Raw genomic sequence first — 20,512 nt, 5'->3', positions numbered from 1 at the left:
TGGAGGGACGTAATCTTTTCGGTGACTCTGGGGATGTTTTCCTGCCGAGGCCTCGTTAGCTCAGTTGGTAGAGCGTTAGACTTTTAATCTAACGGTCAGGGGTTCGAGTCCCCTACGGGGCTGAGCATTTTGGTTCTTGCCAGAAAATAGTGACCTGTCAGAATATGACGTGGTGGAGGGACGCAATCTTTTCGGTGACTCTGGGGATGGTTTCCTGCCGAGGCCTCGTTAGCTCAGTTGGTAGAGCGTTAGACTTTTAATCTAACGGTCAGGGGTTCGAGAGTCCCCTACGGGGCTGAGCATTTTGTTTCGTGACGAAGTAGTTGTCAGAATATGACGTGGTGGAGGGACGTAATCTTTTCGGTGACTCTGGGGATGGTTTCCTGCCGAGGCCTCGTTAGCTCAGTTGGTAGAGCGTTAGACTTTTAATCTAACGGTCAGGGGTTCGAGTCCCCTACGGGGCTGAGCATTTTGGTTCTTGCCGAAGTAAAATATGACGTGGTGGAGGGACGTACTCATAATCTTTTCGGTGACTCTGGGGATGGTTTCCTGCCGAGGCCTCGTTAGCTCAGTTGGTAGAGCGTTAGACTTTTAATCTAACGGTCAGGGGTTCGAGTCCCCTACGGGGCTGAGCATTTTGGTTCTTGCCAGAAAACAGTGACCTGTCAGAATATGACGTGGTGGAGGGACGTAATCTTTTCGGTGACTCTGGGGATGGTTTCCTGCCGAGGCCTCGTTAGCTCAGTTGGTAGAGCGTTAGACTTTTAATCTAACGGTCAGGGGTTCGAGCCCCTACGGGGCTGAGCATTTGTTCTTGCCAGAAAATATCAGACCTGTCAGAATATGACGTGGTGGAGGGACGTAATCTTTTCGGTGACTCTGGGGATGTTTTCCAGCCGAGGCCTCGTTAGCTCAGTTGGTAGAGCGTTAGACTTTTAATCTAACGGTCAGGGGTTCGAGTCCCCTACGGGGCTGAGCATTTTGTTTCGTGACGAATTAGTCGTCAGAATATGACGTGGTGGAGGGACGTAATCTTTTCGGTGACTCTGGGGATGTTTTCCTGCCGAGGCCTCGTTAGCTCAGTTGGTAGAGCGTTAGACTTTTAATCTAACGGTCAGGGGTTCGAGTCCCCTACGGGGCTGAGCATTGTTTCGTGACGAAGTAGTCGTCAGAATATGACGTGGTGGAGGGACGTAATCTTTTCGGTGTCTCTGGGGATGGTTTCCTGCCGAGGCCTCGTTATCTCAGTTGGTAGAGCGTTAAACTTTTTATCTAACGGATGGGTTCGAGTCCCCTACGGGGTGAGCATTTTGTTTCGCGACGAAGTTGTTGTCAGAATATGACGTGGTTGTGCAAAATATTCTTTGAGGCAATTTTAGGTAACGTTGGTAATTTCACTGAGTAAGTGTATCATGATTCTGTTTGCCAACTTTTTGACACTTTTTTGAATCCCATTTTTTTTTTTGACACTTATTTACCTGTTCTTTTTGAACCCTCCTCACCAGCTGTTTTTTTTTTCATGTTTATTGAACTTTCCTTGGGATATAATAAAATTGGATTTTGTTCATGCATGTAGTTTTATTCTCACAGAATTTATCTTTTGTGCCCTTTTATTTCTTCCCATTTCTGCCCGTGTACAAAGTATTTGACTTCGTAACTGTGAATTTTGCAGCGAAAGACTTTTTCGAATGTAAGACAGTGTTAAAGCGCTTAATCATCTTGGGTCTATCATAGAAAGAAAATAGCCGAGTTAGTGTAATGTCATGTAATGTCAGGGTATGTGTTACTAGTGATTTTTTTTTACTTGTAGCTGAGAAGCATAAAGGAAGCTTTCTTTCCATCTGCAAATTTTCCTTTCCATCTTCAATGTTCGGACTAGTTCGCAGCATATCGCAAGGATTAAAATTTCCTCACGTCATGGCAATCGGAGAAAACGGTGGAATGTGTTGCGTGCCCCCATCAAGTACTTCGATGTTCCGAAGCGAGTTGTGACGGAGAATTATCCAAATTGTGCTGTTTATTTTGGCTTAAATCTTTCGAAAATGTTTTTTTATATTGTTATTGTCGATATTGTTGATTTATTAGTGTCATATATTGTTTTATGGCTATTGTTTCATGTAACTTTAACGAGTAGGGCAGGTGTAGTGTAGTGGTTAGAGGTTCCACCGCAAGACATTGTATAGGCCAGTTACCCGTTCGTAAACCTCAAACGATTCTGAATTGAAGTGAAAGTGCAAGCGCATCCAAAGCGGATTGATTAACGCCAGAAACTTTTAACTTTTATCTTTAACTTTAACGAGTACTCCGGATTTACAATCATGCTGCCATTCATACAAGAATTTGATCCGATTTGAGTTTCAATCAAGAACCATCCCTACATCTAGAACAACAGCAGTCCCTCGTAAACTGGTAACATAACATTCATTCCTCGTACCTCATTAAATAAGGCCATTCGACTTGATGAATTAGCAATACAAACGAACCAATGAATAATTAGCTAAGCATAAAATTTTTATGCCTGGATGCTGAACAATTGCGGTGCGGTTCATACAGTTCTGGCACAGTTAAAAAATGAAATAGGGTACTAAAGGCCATAGTCACTTTTTTTGACAAAGAGTTCTTTTTTTGAATAACTAATTTTGACATCTTCTAAAGAAATTTTGTGAAGACGGTCAAGCACGCGAAATGCTTCGTTTTTGGTATCACTATTATATAGCTCCGTAAAGTAACTAATGACTGTAAAAATCAAGCTATTAAGAGAATGATGAGGATGCAGCGTCCTAGCACCTTTCTGTGCAGGTCTATTGCGATCAGTGTTACAACGCTGGGAAATGTTTGATGAAAGTTCCTTTATCCTGTGCTTATCCAAGTGTACCAGCTCCTTGCATCAGTTTGCAGTTGGTGTACCTGAAAAAAAAAACTTAAGTTTTATTTTTAATAGTTTCTTAAGAGAAAGAAGAGGAGGAGAAAGTGTAAGAAAATTCTTGTAAACGACTAAGGATTATTCGTTACACTGTTAAAATCTTTTTCTCTCAGTGACCTTCAGTAAAGATTACCCGGTAATGTTAAACCGACACTTTAGCCTTCTCGCAGGCCTACCAGACTATATTTAGTAGCTTGTAGCTATATACTTTTGTCCATAGTGTTAGGATTGGGTGAAATTTAATTAATTGATTGATTTTGCGTGTGACACCACTTATTCTTCCAGTCAGTTATCTAGCACGAATTTTCACTAAGATTGAAAATATAACTAAATAAAATCAGTCTACCCTTTTTGGTCGCTTCCTGGGTACATTCAAGTTTAGGCCGATCCTACGATGATTTTATTGTTATTAACACCCTGTAGAATGTGGCCGGACCTCCAAGCTTCACGCAAATTCTCTTCGCGTCTCGGATAGTCTCAGCCTGTTAGTTGCAAATGCGGTCAAAGTTGTTGATTCCAACCATCCATCGTAACGTTTTTTTGTTTTAGTGTTTTTATTTTCTCGCTCGCAGGGCAGCACTTAGCGTCACAAAGCGCTAAACGTCGAGTGATGACATCAATATGCCTTTGATTTGGGAAGATCGGACATCCTCTTGTCGCATGGCAGGTAGTACTCATCACTTACACAGTTTCAGGTTTCTTTCATTTTTTCTTGATCAGTACTATCGCTCCAGAACCGCCACTTTATTTTTATTCCGAATGGCTGCGTATTTTTTAAAGTAGAAAATTTTCAGCATCGAATTTAGCTAATCTTCTCTGTTTTACAACTGGAACTGAAATGATTGAAGACCCTATTTTCTGTACGAAATGATGTTCTGAATTCCTTCGACGACATGCGAATAACAAAGGTTCAAATACGTAATGAGAAGTGTGACATGTTTTCAATTCCCAATGGCGACATTGAAATTGTCATTCCAAATAGAATTTGTGATTAATTAGATCAACATTAATAACCAGCTTCCTCAAAGACTCTCGAATTAAAATTTTATTACTTAGTAACCCCTTGTTGTCCTGACGGTAAAATGTGGTTATTGCACAAAAAGGAGCAGGAACTATCTAAATAGCGCAATTAGAGGACAAGGTGGTGGTGAAAAGGTAGGTTTGAAATACACGTACAATAATACTGCATAAAAATGCGAAGAATCGTCGATCAGTGTCCTGCCGACATCGTCTGAGCAGCATCAGGGTCCCGAGTACGCGGACAACGTTGTTATATACACAGAAACCAAGGCGAATTTTCAACATGTTGTAAACCTTGTATCGGAGTTGGTTGCAGCGTATGGACTACGTCTACGTCCTGATAAATGCAACCAGATGTGTGTCTCTCCGAGACCTCGCACGGGAAAGGGACGGACAATCGGTCGAACTCGTCGATGAGTTTGGCTGGGCTGTATGCTGAAGAACAACGCCAGTTATGATAAAGATATTCCGCAAAGATGAGCTAAGACCACTCCTGCATTCAACTCTTTAGCGAATCCCCGTGGTCGACCACCATCACCAACGAAGTCAAGCTGCGAGTCTACCTATCCGCAATTCGCCCCATCATGATGTACGGATTAGAGACTTGGGCAACTCCATCTACGGTGATGGAGGAGTTTGATTGAACGCAAATAAAGCTGCTTACATAGCTGCTTGGATACGTTTGGCCTATGGTGTGCCACAATGGAGATCTTTACAATATCGGTATGGTGTACCAGCGGACGACACGAGAAAGATATCAACGTTTTGCACCGGCATCAAAAGTGGCTACAGAAAATCGTCTTCGCTTCTTCGGCCATATAATAAGGAGACCAGATGATCGATGATGATCGCCTTGTTCAACGAGGTCTGAGAAGTTTGTCGGGTTCGAGCTGGAAGAGGGCACCTTGCGAAAACGGAAGTCCTGAACTGAGGTGGTGAAAGAGGGCTTGAGGATACTCGTTGTGGATAGGCAGTTCAGGCGAGAAGTAGGCTTTTGCAGGATATGGAATAGAGTGATTCTGCTCGCAGAAGATCGAGAAGATTGAGCGGAGCTATGTTCAAGGACAGCACACCTCGTCGAAGATGCGGGTAATCTCGTCAGGCGATAAAATCAGTCCGCCGATTAACTCAAGAAAGTCATGAATAGTAATGTCTGCAGTAGCAACGTGGCAGAGGATGGAGAAAAATCGCTACCAGGAATTTGATCAAAAATTACGTAAAGTTACCTAACAAACGTAACGAAAATACGTAGAATAGATGAGGCAATCGATAGAAAGAATACTTCAAGAAAAGTCGAAATGAAGACTTAACCACAATTTTGGAGAGGTCAAATGGTCGTAACATGGGAATGGTCATCGGAGAACGTCAAAGGAACGAGAAGACGGTCATGTCAGAGAAATGAGAGATAGCAACTGAGTTTATGGTTGGGGCTGTGGAGAGAATCGCTCGAAGCTTTCCCTATGAAGTGAATGTGTCTGAAGTGCAATACCTAAGTGAAATCAATGTCCATTTCGAGACCAGGATTTTCAGATACCATCTTATGATGTATTTGGAGAGACGAAACCGTTTTTGTACATAGTCCAATACAAATCTGCCACAAGGCCTAGGATGCTTTTGAATTCACTACCTTTTCACCACCCAGAACAGTATTTCAAGGGAACTCAGGACAAATTTGGAGGGGTCCAGTAGCCATAATGCCCTCTCCGTTTTCTTTCTTCCCACTTTCGTTACGGATGTGTGAAGATGGAAGGATGACAAAACATTTGGATTTCACACAGTCCAGAAGCGTGGACTTTTTTGAATGTGCTAAAGCAACATACTTCGTCAGGGCAGTTTGATAACCTCTCCATAACTTTGGATAATTCGCCCTTATTTTTGCCAGCATCCTGACGACTTCTCTTTGACTCACTAGTTCTGAAAAAAAAAGAATCACTGAGAAGAATAGGAGTTCGACGAGGAATTTGAATTTGAAATGAATTTAATTAATTATTTAAATTACTTTAATGCCTGTGTACTTAAATTTGGAGGTATAATGTAAACATAATTTCATAAACATAACACATTTGGTAGCTTTGAAGATGAAACTGAGGTCAAAATCAACTCTCGATTCCAATGTTGATATCGTGTTGTTCGAAAATGTTGATTTTATTGATTTATTCACTTTTATACTCTTCCTTGCTAAGTTTAATGAAACCTCACTATGAAGGATTTCGCCAAGCGGCTATTGAAAGTAAGATGTTAAGATTTCAAATGAAAATGTGAACGTTATCGATTGGGGGAACTTTCTTCTATGTTTTTCTGCGCTTGATGAAATCTGAGCTATAAATAAGGAGTTATCAGGAATAAAATGAATATCATCAATCCAGAATGGTTTTAATGGTTGGTTTAATTTAAACAAACCTACTTAAAACAAACAAACCTAATTTAAACAAACTATATAAATAGTTTGTTTAAATTAGGTTTGTTTGTTTTAAGTAGAAAAACAAAACAAAAGCAAAACAGGGAAAAAGGAAGAGGATAACGTTGAAGGCGCAGATCACTAGCGACAGAGTTAGCTACAATTTAACCGTTTTGGCTCAGAAGACTTGACAAAATCAAATTCTGAGAGGATATTTGGATTTATCTGCTCACGTGCATAACACTTTGCTTTCGCTTTGTTTTCGAAAGCTACTTTTTCTCTCCACTCTTAAAGATTCTGAAGGTTCCCGATCTAACAATCGGAATCTCTTGTCTCTCGGAATATTCTGGAGCACAATCCCTCTCCAAAGACATTGTCTGGATGAAAAAACTTAATTCGACTAGAAATTCCTCCTATATATCTCTCTATATATTTTATTATTTTTATTTAGCTGCATTTTTTGATTCATTTTGACCAATGTTGATGTCTATGGGTGCTATTAAAAAGTGTTAAAAAATACTAATAATAATGAAATAAGATAGTCTATACTATGTGCATATGTTGTGATAAAAGGAGGTGTCTGTGTTCATTTATGTACCTATTTATATTCACTTACTTGTATTTTTGTTGAATTTTTCATCTACATTGAGATTAAGAATATTCAGTACATTTTGGTAAATGCTCTATTTAAAGACCAACAAATAAAAACTGTGTGAGTAAAATCCCGAAGAGTCATTCTGGGTGCCAAAAAGTCATTCATAATGAAAGGTCGTTAAATCTTTATTCTCTAGGGTTAGAAAATTTTAATGCAACCTGCTTTACTTAAGCACTTTAGACGATCTAAATTTGAGTAAAATAATTACTAACAATAATAATGGCGAAATAAAATAATTATTATATTAAAAGAATAAAATGGAAAGTAAACAATGATAAAATACAATATAGTTTATAAAATATAATAATTGCGAAATAAGTACGATAGTAGTTCAAATGAGACTTCTACTACAAGACCTCTTTTATCATTGACCACAAATGCTATTTTCCATAGCAAGATGTTTTTAAGGGAGCGTCTGGAAGCCAAGTTTTGCTGAGAACTCTAAAAATATAATATTGTACAAAACTGCTTGTTATTGTTTTGTTTTCTCATAAAAGACGTGAATGTGGGCCTAGTTGAAATTGTACCCATTCTTCATAATGCAGTGAAATCGCTAATTCTTCGACAGACAGACGAAAAAGAAGCGGATCTGCACTTTTTTCGTTTTTTTTTTTACTTAACTTGCCTTAATTTGATCTCTGTAACGATATCTGGACATAAATGAATTCATATGCGCGAGCTCTATCGATTGGGCAAAAATTAAAAAGTACAAGTCTGGTACCAATTTATCGACCATGGAGCGATGAAATGCTTCGTTGGCACCGGGGCTGTTTTGAACTATCGATCGATCGTGCAGCCACAGGGGAACCTTTTACCGATTGCGCTACACCGGCTCTTGGGTATAAATAGAAGACCTACCACCAAAACACTTTTTGAGAAGAAAAAATCACCTCTAGCCATATATTAGTAAGGCTGACTCCCATATAATTGCGCCATAAGGATATACAATTTCTGACGTCAATATATTATTTGAAAATTAAATTAACGTTGTGTGTGTAGTTAAGAACAGTATAGATTTGTTACAGGAGGGTTTATCAAACTACAAGAGCATAGAGAAACTCCTAAGAAGGGATAATAATCAATAATAATAAAGAACACTCACAAATGTTCACATGAACAAGAGATGATGAGGAGCAATTTCTAATAGCAAAGAGCTTTTTTTTCCTTTTTTCACGCTTTAATATTATGTGTAAAGGAGCAGGCGTGTTATTTTAGATGAGAGGAAACAAGTTCTGGAAATTTCTCAACAGGAAAATCCCTGTAAGTTAACGGTAGAAGAATTTAGCGTTAGTACAGTGAGTGCTTGGATTATTCGATCACTTTTTCTGCCGTGAAGAGAAAAAAATGGGTAGATTGAAACGTTGCAAATTCCTTGACCCTCTTTGGTAACATAGATTTGTGCTATACTAGTATTTATTGTTGTTTGTTGTTTTTTTTAAATATATTTTTCAGTTTTTATGTAATTTATGAAATATAGAATAATTTTAGCATTTCGAGCGTGGATGACCGATTGAATACACGCTTTATCATCCACTCAACCACATTGTTATCTTCTTCTGGAACTACATATATTCATACATACGTTCATACATAATCGGCTGAAATATCGAAGAACATCTCCCGAGGAAAACCAAGGAGAAAAATATGCACCTGCACAACTTCTTTCATGTTCGAGCAGGAGGTAAACCATAATTGATACTGGAGTTTTAATTTATTTTTAGAATTTTTAATTCTGTTTTATTACCTTATTTAAAATATTCCGTTTGCTTATTGCACAGGATAGTGCCGCTAGGTCTGTAGTTAGTAAAATATTTCAATTAATTAAATTAATAATAATAATAATTATTATTATAAATTTTATCCTCTTTTCGTCTGTTCATTTTTCGAGCACTTTCTGTCACATATAACTTAATGTTGTAACTAAATTATCAAACTAAATAACCAACTAAATTATCATCAATAGAACTATCATCCTTAATAAATCATGGTTAATCTATTCTTAATTTGTCTGGTACAGGCTCCACTAAACAATTATAGTTTCAATCTATGCTCCCACTAATCTGCAGGCTTTTTCCCTTTTCTGCACTTCCCTGTCGTTGTGTACTTTAAGTTCTCCACGTCTGTTGGTTTCTTTTTAGGAAAGGATGAAAAACCCCCAGAAAAGTTTATCTTTTCCTAAAATCAACGATTATCCTCTATTCACTTACGTCTTCTCTTTTAATCTTTTAAATAATTCTTAATTAATTCTATTATCATTTATGATCATCCTTTATTTTTTCGATCATACGTTATTACTGTTGTATTATTTATTTTTTTAGTTGATTAATTAATTTGCTTAGGTGCAAAATTTTTCGTTTGTTAAAATACGACTTCGACAGACTTTTTCCCTTTTCTCTTTCTTTTTCGTTCAAAAGCGATTGTCTTTTTTTTTCTAAAAATCTCCTATTTCTCTTTTAACGTTTCAAGTAATTATTAATTAGTTCTACAGTCATTTATAATGATCATCTATTTTTTTTTCAATCATACTTATTATTATTGTGCTATTTATTTCTCTAATTGATTAATTGATTCGTTTAGATGCGAAATTTTCCCGTTTGTTAAAAGTGAGCTTACGTACACATTTATTACATTACACTACAAATATAATAATACGAGTTAATAAATGTCTCATATTTTGAAAGATGAATTGAAATTACAAAGATGCTGTCTCCATTTGAGATCGTCTATTATTAAATAAGCCTAATTAATGATCTCAAATGTAATTGCTAATGCGTACATGGGTGTTCCGCTTGCAAATTGTTGTTTTTCATTTCTACAATAGCTTTACCAATTCTATGCACGTAGGATTTTCTAATTCTGTCGTCGTCGCTTCCACGCCCCCATAACTTGCTCTCTCTCTCTACAACATAATGATTTTGACATCTACGAACATAAAAACTGTGTACAAAAACAGAAGAAGTCATACACCTGTGCCCTCAGTGAGCTACCTACCAGATGCTGCGTTGCAAGCGTTTCATTAAAGGCACCATCCCATGAATTTGAGGTGGTACGGATTTCAGGTGGAGTATTCGTATACGGGATCGTAGATTATGTGGAGTAAGGTGATTCCGTCCATTTCTTCCTAATTGCCGTAAAAAACGGCACGGAAGACTCGGCTTCGGGCGTTTCGGCGCCCTATTTTCTACAAGAAGTTCGATTGGAGCGCGCCAGCCTTGTGCACGCGCCGCATCCACCGGGCCGTTTTTTACAGTAATTAGGAAGAAATGGACGGAATCACCTACTTCTCCATAATCTACTGTCCCTTATAAGAATACTCCACCTGAAATCTGCACCTCCTCAGATTCGTGGTGTGATGCCTTTAAACCGCTGCACCGTCAGATTCTGATGCGTTAACGCTTAAGCCTGAGCTTGCGTGCTGCCACTAGCGTAGCTTACGAACTGTTCATCAGCCTATACGCAACTTAAGGTAAGAAAATGGAACAGAACGCATATGATTTCGTCAACAATTCGTTCAGATTTCATTGCGACATCGGCTCTCAGGGATTAATTAAAAATTCCAGAGAATGTCCTTAATTTATGCATTTCTTCCAATTAGGATTCACAGCGTAGCTAGAGGTAGTAGCTCAAAACGAATTCTTTGCAGTCTCATATTCGGCGACCCACATTCGGTGACTAAGCCAACAACATCCAGTAAAGTAGGGATAAAGGAAAATAAAGCTCAGTTGCCGGTTAAAGTGTAGTTAGGAAGGGAAACAACTGCACCTCTTATTTCTGGAGGCTCTATCTTCGTTTTTTTTTTCTCTTGGTAGGTTTAGTCTGCGATAATAATGTCACGTCTATCATTAATAGGTTTTCCGCAGGCTATTGCTTGCGGTCCTCACTGACGTAGTTACATAGTCACGCCCGGATATAAGAGCGTAATAGTTAACCCCTCCTTCTCCTTATCCCCACACCCCTCCAACTACACTTTATCTCTCAGTTGCACAAACGGGCTTTAAAGGCGGCATACCACGAATTTGAGGTGGTGCGAATTTCAAGTGGAGTATCCGTTTACGGGGTCGTAGATTATTGGGACGGGCGTAGTTCGCTCATCTCTCCCTGCATCACTACAAATAGCCGCCTTCAGAATGCTGTTTTGTACGACATTTATTGCAAAGCTCCACCCCTTGCGCCGCCTCCGCCCTGCGATTCGTCGAAAATCAATCCGGACTGCTCCGATAGGCGGTAAGGACGCTACGGATGCAAGGGTGGCGTGCTGCAATAAAAGGCATCGTACAAACCAGCATCCAGGGGCCGGTTGCTTTTGATTCATCCCGCTCATCTCTCCCTGGTGATTCAGGGAGAGATGAGCGGAACCACCCCCGTCTCCATAATCTATGACCCCGTACACGGATACTCCACCTGAAATCCGTACCACCCCAGATTCGTGGTATGCTGCCTTTAAGCGGCGAGGTGGAGCCTGTACGGTTAGGATCGTGGTTGGACCCTTGCTAACACCATTCAGCGCTGCTGTTCGTAGATGGTCCTTCAATTCTTATCGCTGTCTTCAGTGCGCCGCTTCTCGCGCAGGACGCAACTACACTTTGCTGCCCTCTCCGCAGCAAACGCTGCTGAGCAACGAAAAGATGCTAAACTTTGCGTGTGGTTAGGTTCTTCACATTTTATACGTTACATCATTGCGGTGGTATCTCGTAAGGTCAACGAGACCCTGGACCTCTTGGGAAATGATGCTCATTGCTCTTAAGTGCATTCGCAAATGCACGTGAAATATGAAATCCCAGCGGTTATTTCGTTACTAAATAATTAAACAGTTCCGTCGGACAACGATGATGGAGTGCTCACCGTCATGTACAATTTACTATAAGCCGTGATTGCAGAATCAAAACTCTATCTCTACGGAAATGTTTGCCACAAGACGTTGAAAAGCACGTCCTCAACATTTCGAGATCAACCACGTCATTTTCTTTTTAATACTGGCATCACATCACTTGGTCCCAGTAACGGTGTGGAATACGAATGTAGTCGCGGGTAACTGCAGCAGGATGTGCTCATCAAGCCTAGACAATAACTAGGTTTTAGCGCTTTAAGCTTCATAGCAACCTTAGTCAAGCTTTATAGGAATTTTAAAGTGCTAAGAGGTTCAACCCTGGTTGTCAAGAGTTTTTTTTTGAACAGTTACAGAACCATTTTCTTCTCGCAATCGTCTGAGCAATGCCTATGCGAAAAAGTATAACGCGTACAGCTCGGAATGTTCAAGAATTTCAAATCAACAGTAAACAAAAACAAAATATTCCTTAATGTAGAAAAATAGCACGAACGCCAAAAATGTGCTTCGAAATCGACCTAAAGCTTATGTTTAGAAGTAATGATGGAAAATGATGAAGGACACCGCAGGACTAGTTAAGGATTTCAAAAATCTATAGTTTGTTGCTTGTTTGTTAATCTATAGTTTCTATTTTTAAATTTTATCGGCTTCTACTAGATGAGATTAGCGCAGTCGATAGATGGTTCGGCTTCAACTGTACGGTAGATGGTTGGAATCCGTCTTAGAGCCCAATGAGCTTTTTATCGATCGGAGGTCGATAAAATGGTACGAAAGTTGTCTTGGAGAATGAGAACACTGAGTTGGTACATCGGCTGGGCCCAGTTGGAAGCGCATTCGAAAGAAATGGATTTACTCCAACCATACCGTCACAAATTTTCAACACTTACGGATAACTCTTACTGTCGCCACACATCTGTTAATATGGGTTAGACGTCATCAAAGCCAAACTACGCAATATCCAGAATATAAAATTAAAACGCGTTTCCCGAGACGTTTCTGGAGACGTTTCCCGAGATTTCCAATGACACACCCAAATGGATACATCAATTGCCATGCGCTTCATCCATTACTTCATTAACTTTGATGAAAATGGCCATGAAATCGTTAGCATAATCAGTTTTTTTCCTTATTCTGCTCACGAGAGATATTTTTCATATGTGATCGGTTCGCCGGAAGTGTTGAACTACGTCAGCGCGACCGGAACGAGTCGGAGACGGCGAAACACTCTTTAATCTGCTCCATTCAAAGAAAGGCAAATCTAGCGGGATAAGCGGTGCGTTGCGGAGGACGCGTCGCGTCGACCCCAGCGAACATGGAAGGCGGCGTTAGCTGCAGCTTACAAACTTTGAAAAAAAATCCCAGAGGAAACTGATACGGTTTAGAAATGAGGCTGTAGAAGATCGAAAGGGGTGCCCAGGGGTCCAGATACAGGTAAACTGTTATCATCGAAGCTTTTACATAAGTTTTTAAGGTCGAATGAAAAACAAATAAAATAAGAAACAATAGAGAATGAACAAAATTTGGGCCCCGGAACCAGACACGATTAGCGTCCGGAACACCAGCATACTTGGAGGTGTTGAGACCGACAGGAGCCTTATTATTCAGATTTTACATGTTAATTCTCAAGCAAATCCAAAAAAAGTGTGAACGAAAATTTCATTTCAATTTTACGTTTGCAAAATACTCCACCATTTATTTAATTTTCTACCAATCGTTACACCTTCAATATTACTATACTATGTATGTATTACTATTATATTATTATTATATTAGTATAGTATATATTACTACTATATTTGTGTTTATTTAATATTATTTATTTTACTACTATTATTTGTTATTTATTTATTTATTTGTCTATTTATTACTATACTATATACTACTATATTATCCATGATCCATGTTGCCTCAAATTGTCTGTAAGTCTAAGGCCGTCAGATGCGATGCTAAAGGTTTGACTAAGTGATCTACAATCATTAGAGTGTGGTCTACAATCAATAAAGCCCTAAGAGTTAATCCTATTATTGCTGCGATAATGCGACAAAGCAACGAAAATACTACGACTAAGGGAAACGTCATGTAAACTTGCGAAAAATTGGAACTTAGGATTTGATTCGGGAATTTAAACGAGGTAGAAACGATATTCTTTGACTTTTCTTATTGTAGTCAATCTGCAGCTTATTATTTCTATAAATAAATCTCAGCTAAAATGTAATTGGAGGGAGAGGATACTCAGTGGCGTCCTTATTTCTGGATGTAAATAACTAAAGTCGGGTTCAGTCGGGGACCTAAGGTCTAAGTATCAGTCTTAGAGGATCTATAACATGTAAGCTAAAGTTACTAAGAGAAAAAAAAGTAAGATAGAGCGTTCAGCAATAAGAGCGCCACTGAGTGCCCCTCCCTCCTCCACCTACATGTTCCCTTAAAGGCATCACTTCACGAATTTGAGGTGGTACGAATTTCAGGTGGAGTATTTGTATACGGAATAGTAGATTATGGAGAGGGAGGTGATCCCGTCCATTTCTTCCTAAGTGCCGTAAAAAAACGTCCCGGAAGATGCGCGCGTGCGCAACGCTGGCGCGCTCCAATCGAACTTCTTGTTGAAAATAGCATCCCGGAATGTCCGAGGCCGTATCTTCCGGACCGTTTTTTTCAACGGCAATTAGGAAGAAATGGACGGAATCACTCCCTTCTCCATAATCTACGATCCCGTGTACGAATACTCCACCTGAAATCCGTACCACCTCCAATTTGTGGAGTGATGCCTTTAAATCTCTATTACTTCGTGGTTATTTTTATTTTTACCTGCGATAGTATACATACTAGACTGGGAACTGAGTTCTGCCACAGCTTCCAATTTTTTCTTTTGCAAACAGTTTGAATTTCACACATTTACTATTCAAACACTGAATCATATCCTCCATATCGACGCTCCCAACGTTCAGTGCGTTTGATGATAGAATATATGGAATATTAAGAATAGAATAATAATCTATATTATATTAGGGAAGCAACTAAATAATCAATTCCCAAGGCGAGATCTCTAAAGTGGATAATAAGAGTTCTAATAAGCGATAACATGGATAAAATGGATAATGAGAGCATTACGGTAATCAAGGCCAACAGGTTGTTGCTATAGAGCAAAATAATGACATTTAAACGCTTCAAGAGTTAAATATTCACAATTCATGTGCTGAGTGGAGAGTCGTAAACTCTTGGAGATATTTCAACCCACTTTCAATATTTTCATTCATCCAAAAAAAAAATTAAAAATATTAATTTTTAAAAATATTACGAGTCGACATTCTAAGGAGTGCTTTAATTTTATGTAAGCAAAATTTTCGACTGTTGGTTGTGCTACGTAAATTGATCTCATTACAGTTAAGCGGATTTATAAAAAAAAATGAATTAGAATTCCTACTTAAAAATTTCACTGAAAAAGGAAAAAGGAAATTCTGACTATCTTTCCTCATAATTTTCTAAAAACGGAGTACATTTTTCGATAGTCAAGGAGGTTTTCTTATGTCGACGTCTTGAAAAAAAAAGATTATGGTTTATAAACATTTCTACTTCATCCAGTCCTCTTCCACCAAATCAAAGACAACTTCAAACGGTATTAAGACGTGGAAATTCCAAACGACCCTTCATTTTTTTCATTTCACAACTTTCCTAAAACATTTCCTATACCGTAATACTGTTCTCCGTTGGATGACTCCGGATATATTGGGTTGAAGAATAAGTTTGTGCGGTTTTTATTAATTCATTTGTTTTTATTTCTTGGATGTTGCCTATTGCTAAATGTCGTAAACCATGTCCTTAGCTTAAATTTTACTCTTTGGAAATTGTTGCTTAGATTTTCATTCTCCTGCATTGTGATGCCCTGAGGATATGACAAAAAACGAAGTCTTAAGTAAGTTAAGAACATCTCCAAGACTTGTTCTTTTCGACTTTAACCGTGGATCATGTGTCGCTTAAACGGCTAGAAACATCAGCAGAGTCTTCAGGGAAAAGGTATTGTTGCAGACAGAACAGCTTAAAAACCCTGTGCAAGTTTCAGCAAATATAATTCTAACATGAGTTTCCTATTAGTCTCTCCTATGAGGTTTTCAGATAAAAACTTTATTAGATTCGTTGGAATACTGAGCATCAATGCGTTCTACCAGCGGTCGCAAATCCCCCAGGAACATTTTGCCTTTGAGGATCGTGAAAACCGAGATCTTACGGTAATAAGGGTCCCATTTAAAATTCTTGTAGGCACAGTAATAGAATCATAGACAGAAGTATCCCCAGGTCCCAAGACGTGAGAACATTTGAACTCTGACATGAGCGATTTCCCTCGTTCTGGATGCCCAAATGAATTCGTCGCCGAACGATTAATGGGAATTGATTGCTGGGAATTGTTGGAGGTGGAATGGAATCACCATTGATGATGCGTACCGTCAACAATGTCTTCGGCGTTCGGGAGAAGAAATCCGTGAGGAATATCCGAACGTCCGACATGGGATGATTCTCCAGCGTGAAGACGCCCCCCGCGACCTCATGTCAAAGAACAAAAAGAATAAGAAAATGTTTCCTACTTTTCTACTCTTAGTTTACATCAAAAATGACAAATACAGTGTATCTAACGTTTTAAGGAATTTTCCAGGATTCGTAGAACTCTAGCCTAAATCCAACCAAATTGGTTATCCAGAAGCTCGATTAAAGGGTTCTTTCACATCCACCGTATTCTCGAGGTCTTGCTCCTTCGGATTATTACTTTCTTCGCCCAATTTTAATTGCGCTCAGTGTTGTGTTATACGAAGATAAACTAGAAGATTCCAGAAGTGGCTTAACAATTGGCTTATCTCTAAGGATGCAACTTTTTACCGTCGTGGACTTCTGAGATCCATGGACCGCTGACAAGACCTAATCAGTAGGTGGTAAAATTGATCGGTTGTGATTGATTTCGGTTATAAATAAATGATTTCGATGCGTGAAAACGTAAAAAAAGAACTGCACGTTCATTTCTATTTTTTTTCTTATTTCTATTTCTTTTATTTTATTTCTCAACCCCCATACATACATATTAGCATGAAGTAGATTTCAAATACTAATACTAGTTTAACTAGTAATTGTAAGATTGAGATTTTCTAAAACTAAACTCAAAGTTCTAGAAAAAAACACCAATTTCATCGTGAAAATAGTTATTAGCAGTGATTTTCGGTTCACAATTCAAATTTGTATCGGAGTGTTGTATCGGCGGGTAAGGTGAAGCGATGGGTGGATAACCACTGATAGAATCCCTACTTTACAGGGGAACATGTAATCATCTCGACACATAAACATGCGATTAGGAAGCGGATACCGAGAAAAGTATTTTACGTCGTTTGAATACTAAAAAGTATTGTGGTTGAACCAATTAGTCTCGGAGGTTTCTACCTCTACTCGAAGATTACTCGTATACTTGAATACTTTTCAGAGCGCAGAACTTCACGAGGCAAAAAAGTTGTCGAAACGAAAGATTACTTCACAAATTTGGCATTTACTAAGAAACACAAGCATGGAAGCGATGAATTAAAAAGTTTTATAGGAAGTTTAATATAAAAATCAAGTATAACACACCTACAAAAGTGAATTAAGTTTGATAAGAAGTAAATAAAACTTTATTTCATCAGCTCTCCATTCCTTGTAGTTAATGTTGATTGCTATTTTCAAAGAAATGCAGATCAAGTGTTTTTAATTTTAAAGTTCAAGCAATGCGACAACAGTTGGAAGCAAAAAATAAGCCGATTTGCTGGAGAAATAGGCTTTCTACCGCGTTATTTCACCTTACACGGGTTTCACCTCACCCTCTGAGATGGTTAGTAGTGCTTCTCAGTAATCGTTCCGTTCTCAGAATCGTACCAACATTTTCAAGGGGATTTTAAGTCTTTTTCTAAATAATAGTAGTCTTTTTGCTCATCTAACACGACGTGTTCAGTTTTTCACGAAATTCCAAACCCAACCAATGAGTTTTTCTATGCTAATATAAAAATATGGTCAAAGCTGTCTTCAAAAAAAGAAAACTAGCTACCTTCGGATTAATGTTTGTAATTCATGGTTTTCTGGAGTGAACGATAGAACTGAACCGCAGTTCGTGAACGTCAACAAAGACGTATTTGAGGAGCTGAAGCAATGGTAGACAGAGTGGAACAATAAATAAAGCGGAATCTACATATATTTGAGTTTTTATCTAGAGCCCGACAGCCGAACATTAAGTTGTTATAGTCCTTTATTCTTTGTCATGAACGTTCCTCTGTACGTTCCACCCTTTTAGGCTCTGCGGAAGGCGCCGAAACACTTGGTCAATAATAAAGGACTGTAACAACCTCGTGTCCGGCTCAACTTAAGAGCAACCACCGAATCATCATCATGCCAAGGTTTATTGAAAGTCGCACATGGAAGAAGTTAGATTTTTCCAGTAAAATCTGCCTGAGTAGATCATAATTCTAATAATATATTGTGAAATTAACTTACGGAGAAGCTTCTGTAGGCGTAAAATTCTTTAACAACTTTTAATTTTTTTTTTTATTCCACTTTCGGGAGAAGTGGAAGGTCCGCCTTCAAGAATTAGAGTGATTTCAACCGGTCAAGAAGAACAGGTCGAAAAGAACGCAACATCTACGCTAGCGCTAGGGTGCCGAATTTCTAGGATATGGAAGAACAACGCACACCTTGTTGTGGTTGCATAGTTGCCCCAAATTGGCAAAAAATTCTACGTTCGGACATTGTATCTATGACAGTAAACATTAGAACCACAGGATATAACTGTAGAATAGTAATCCTGGGTAGGGGCATATAGACAGCACAACATTTGTGGATGCAAGATTTGAGAAAAATATGAAAATTGTATGGATACTATGTTTATTAAATGGTTAGTTAGCTGCCAGAAGTACAGATATTTGAAGAAATCCACGATTCTTCTCGCGCTCAAAGTTATGGCAACTAATGTAAATATATATTTGCTCCAATATAAACTTTAAAAAGCTAAAATTAAAAACCATATGGAAATTGTGTTTATTATACTATATGGATATATTTTAGTTGTCAGAAGTGCAGACATTTAATTTAAAAAAAAAACGATTTTTCCAAACTCAAACTTATTATAAACAACGTAAATACAGTACTTGTTCCAATCTTTTCGAGTACAGAGCTGAGCGGATGTGAACCACAAACTTTCGCCACATATAGATCCGGTGTGGCATGATCAAATGTGAGTAGGGTAAAATCGGAGAGCACCGAGTGGAACACCAACAAGCCGATGCAGTAGACACGCAGTTGTGACAGCATGCGAAATGAACGAAGATCGAACCTGCCCGGCTGAAGCGTTTGTGAGACGTGGACGGCCACGCCTTCATGCTTGTGGTAACGTAACGAAGGCGAACGTTGATGAACCACGAAGTGTGCGAAGTGAAACCGGGCACTTTGTCACTTCAGTTTTAGAATTTTTTGAACCTATTATTATTATTATTATTGTTATTATTATTATTATTATTATTATTATTTGTGTTTTGATATAGTGTGCCTACGAGGTTTTTAGATGGAACCTTTATTTGCCTGACGTTTCGGCTTTATGCTGTCTTGATAGGGTTAAGTAGGAATGGAACTCGGCTCGTTTCCGAACACTCGTAACTCAGTGAACCAGCGCTTTGAATCACTGATATTATTATTATTATTATTACTTATTTGCATTCATTTTCTATAAATATCCGACTAGACAACAGATTGACAAAGTATTAATATTTGTATAGTTTTATTCGGTCATGCTAAATGAAGACACTAAAAAACGCATATGATATTTCCCCTTATACATCCTTTATAGGAAAGAACTATCTGTAGTATTCTACTTTTCGTGATTCCTTTTTTTTTATATTATAGTAAACGTGGTTTAATTACCCAAGTTTGACGTGTAACCCAGCGTGTAAACTCTAAAGAACTGTGTGGCAATCCAGAAATCTACGCTATTCCAATCATTTCTGCGTTTTTAAAGGTCTTTATCTTTTGCTATCGTTTTTTCTTACCGTTAGCAACTCTGAGCGAAGTTTGGTGGTTCATTTTGATGGAAACAAAGACTCCATAAGTTCTCATCTCGGTTTTCACGGTACTCAGTCACTAGGCACTCTTAAGGAAGTGCAGAATTCGCAATGGAGCACACCGTTTCGAAGACGAGAGTCCTACACATAAGCTCTTACTCCTTTCCTATTCTGCGTCAGGTCGTCTCGCTGAAAAAAAAACTGGGTGCCGATTTTTTGAAAAATTTTCTGACACAAACCAACTATGTTTTTTGTATTTTTTTTTTGGTGCGCCTTGGTATATATAATAAATGAATAAATAAATAAATGAATAAATAAACAAATAAATAATTAAATAAACAAATAAACAATCGGCGCCGTTAAAAAACTGCTCACCCGGGGCTGAATAACTTCGAAAACAAGGTGAAATAAATACTCCCTACCTTCGTGGATTTATATTGTTGCTCTGTCATCGTTTAACGGATAATCCACACTCCGTCGCTCATTTACGACTGACAAACCTCCATCGACGTTCTGTTAGCTTTGATCAGCTAATAATGTTCACTTCATTAACTCGTATAAATGTGACAGGGAGATTATTTTGCCCCTATGTTAAGTGGGCCCTTCGCTGGCTGCAATTTTATCAGTCTCAGGGGTGGAA

At 38.5% G+C, this 20,512-nt stretch overlaps 1 protein-coding gene across 1 annotated transcript; it reads right to left on the bottom strand.

Moving 5' to 3' along the window:
- Nucleotides 1-2,861: 2,861 nt before the first annotated feature.
- Nucleotides 2,862-19,129, bottom strand: RB195_000412 (uncharacterized protein; the record flags this gene model as incomplete). Its single annotated transcript, XM_064196744.1, has 3 exons — nucleotides 2,862-2,907; nucleotides 5,764-5,857; nucleotides 18,967-19,129. The coding sequence occupies 3 exons, from the start codon at nucleotides 19,127-19,129 to the stop codon at nucleotides 2,862-2,864; spliced, it is 303 nt and encodes a 100-aa protein (XP_064052625.1).
- Nucleotides 19,130-20,512: the final 1,383 nt, after the last annotated feature.

Source organism: Necator americanus, chromosome IV, assembly GCF_031761385.1.
Source record: "Necator americanus strain Aroian chromosome IV, whole genome shotgun sequence".
In the NCBI taxonomy this organism is placed as follows: Eukaryota; Metazoa; Nematoda; class Chromadorea; order Rhabditida; family Ancylostomatidae; genus Necator; species Necator americanus.
Note: the sequence above shows the minus strand (reverse complement) of the source record. Positions and strands in the feature narration are given on the sequence as shown.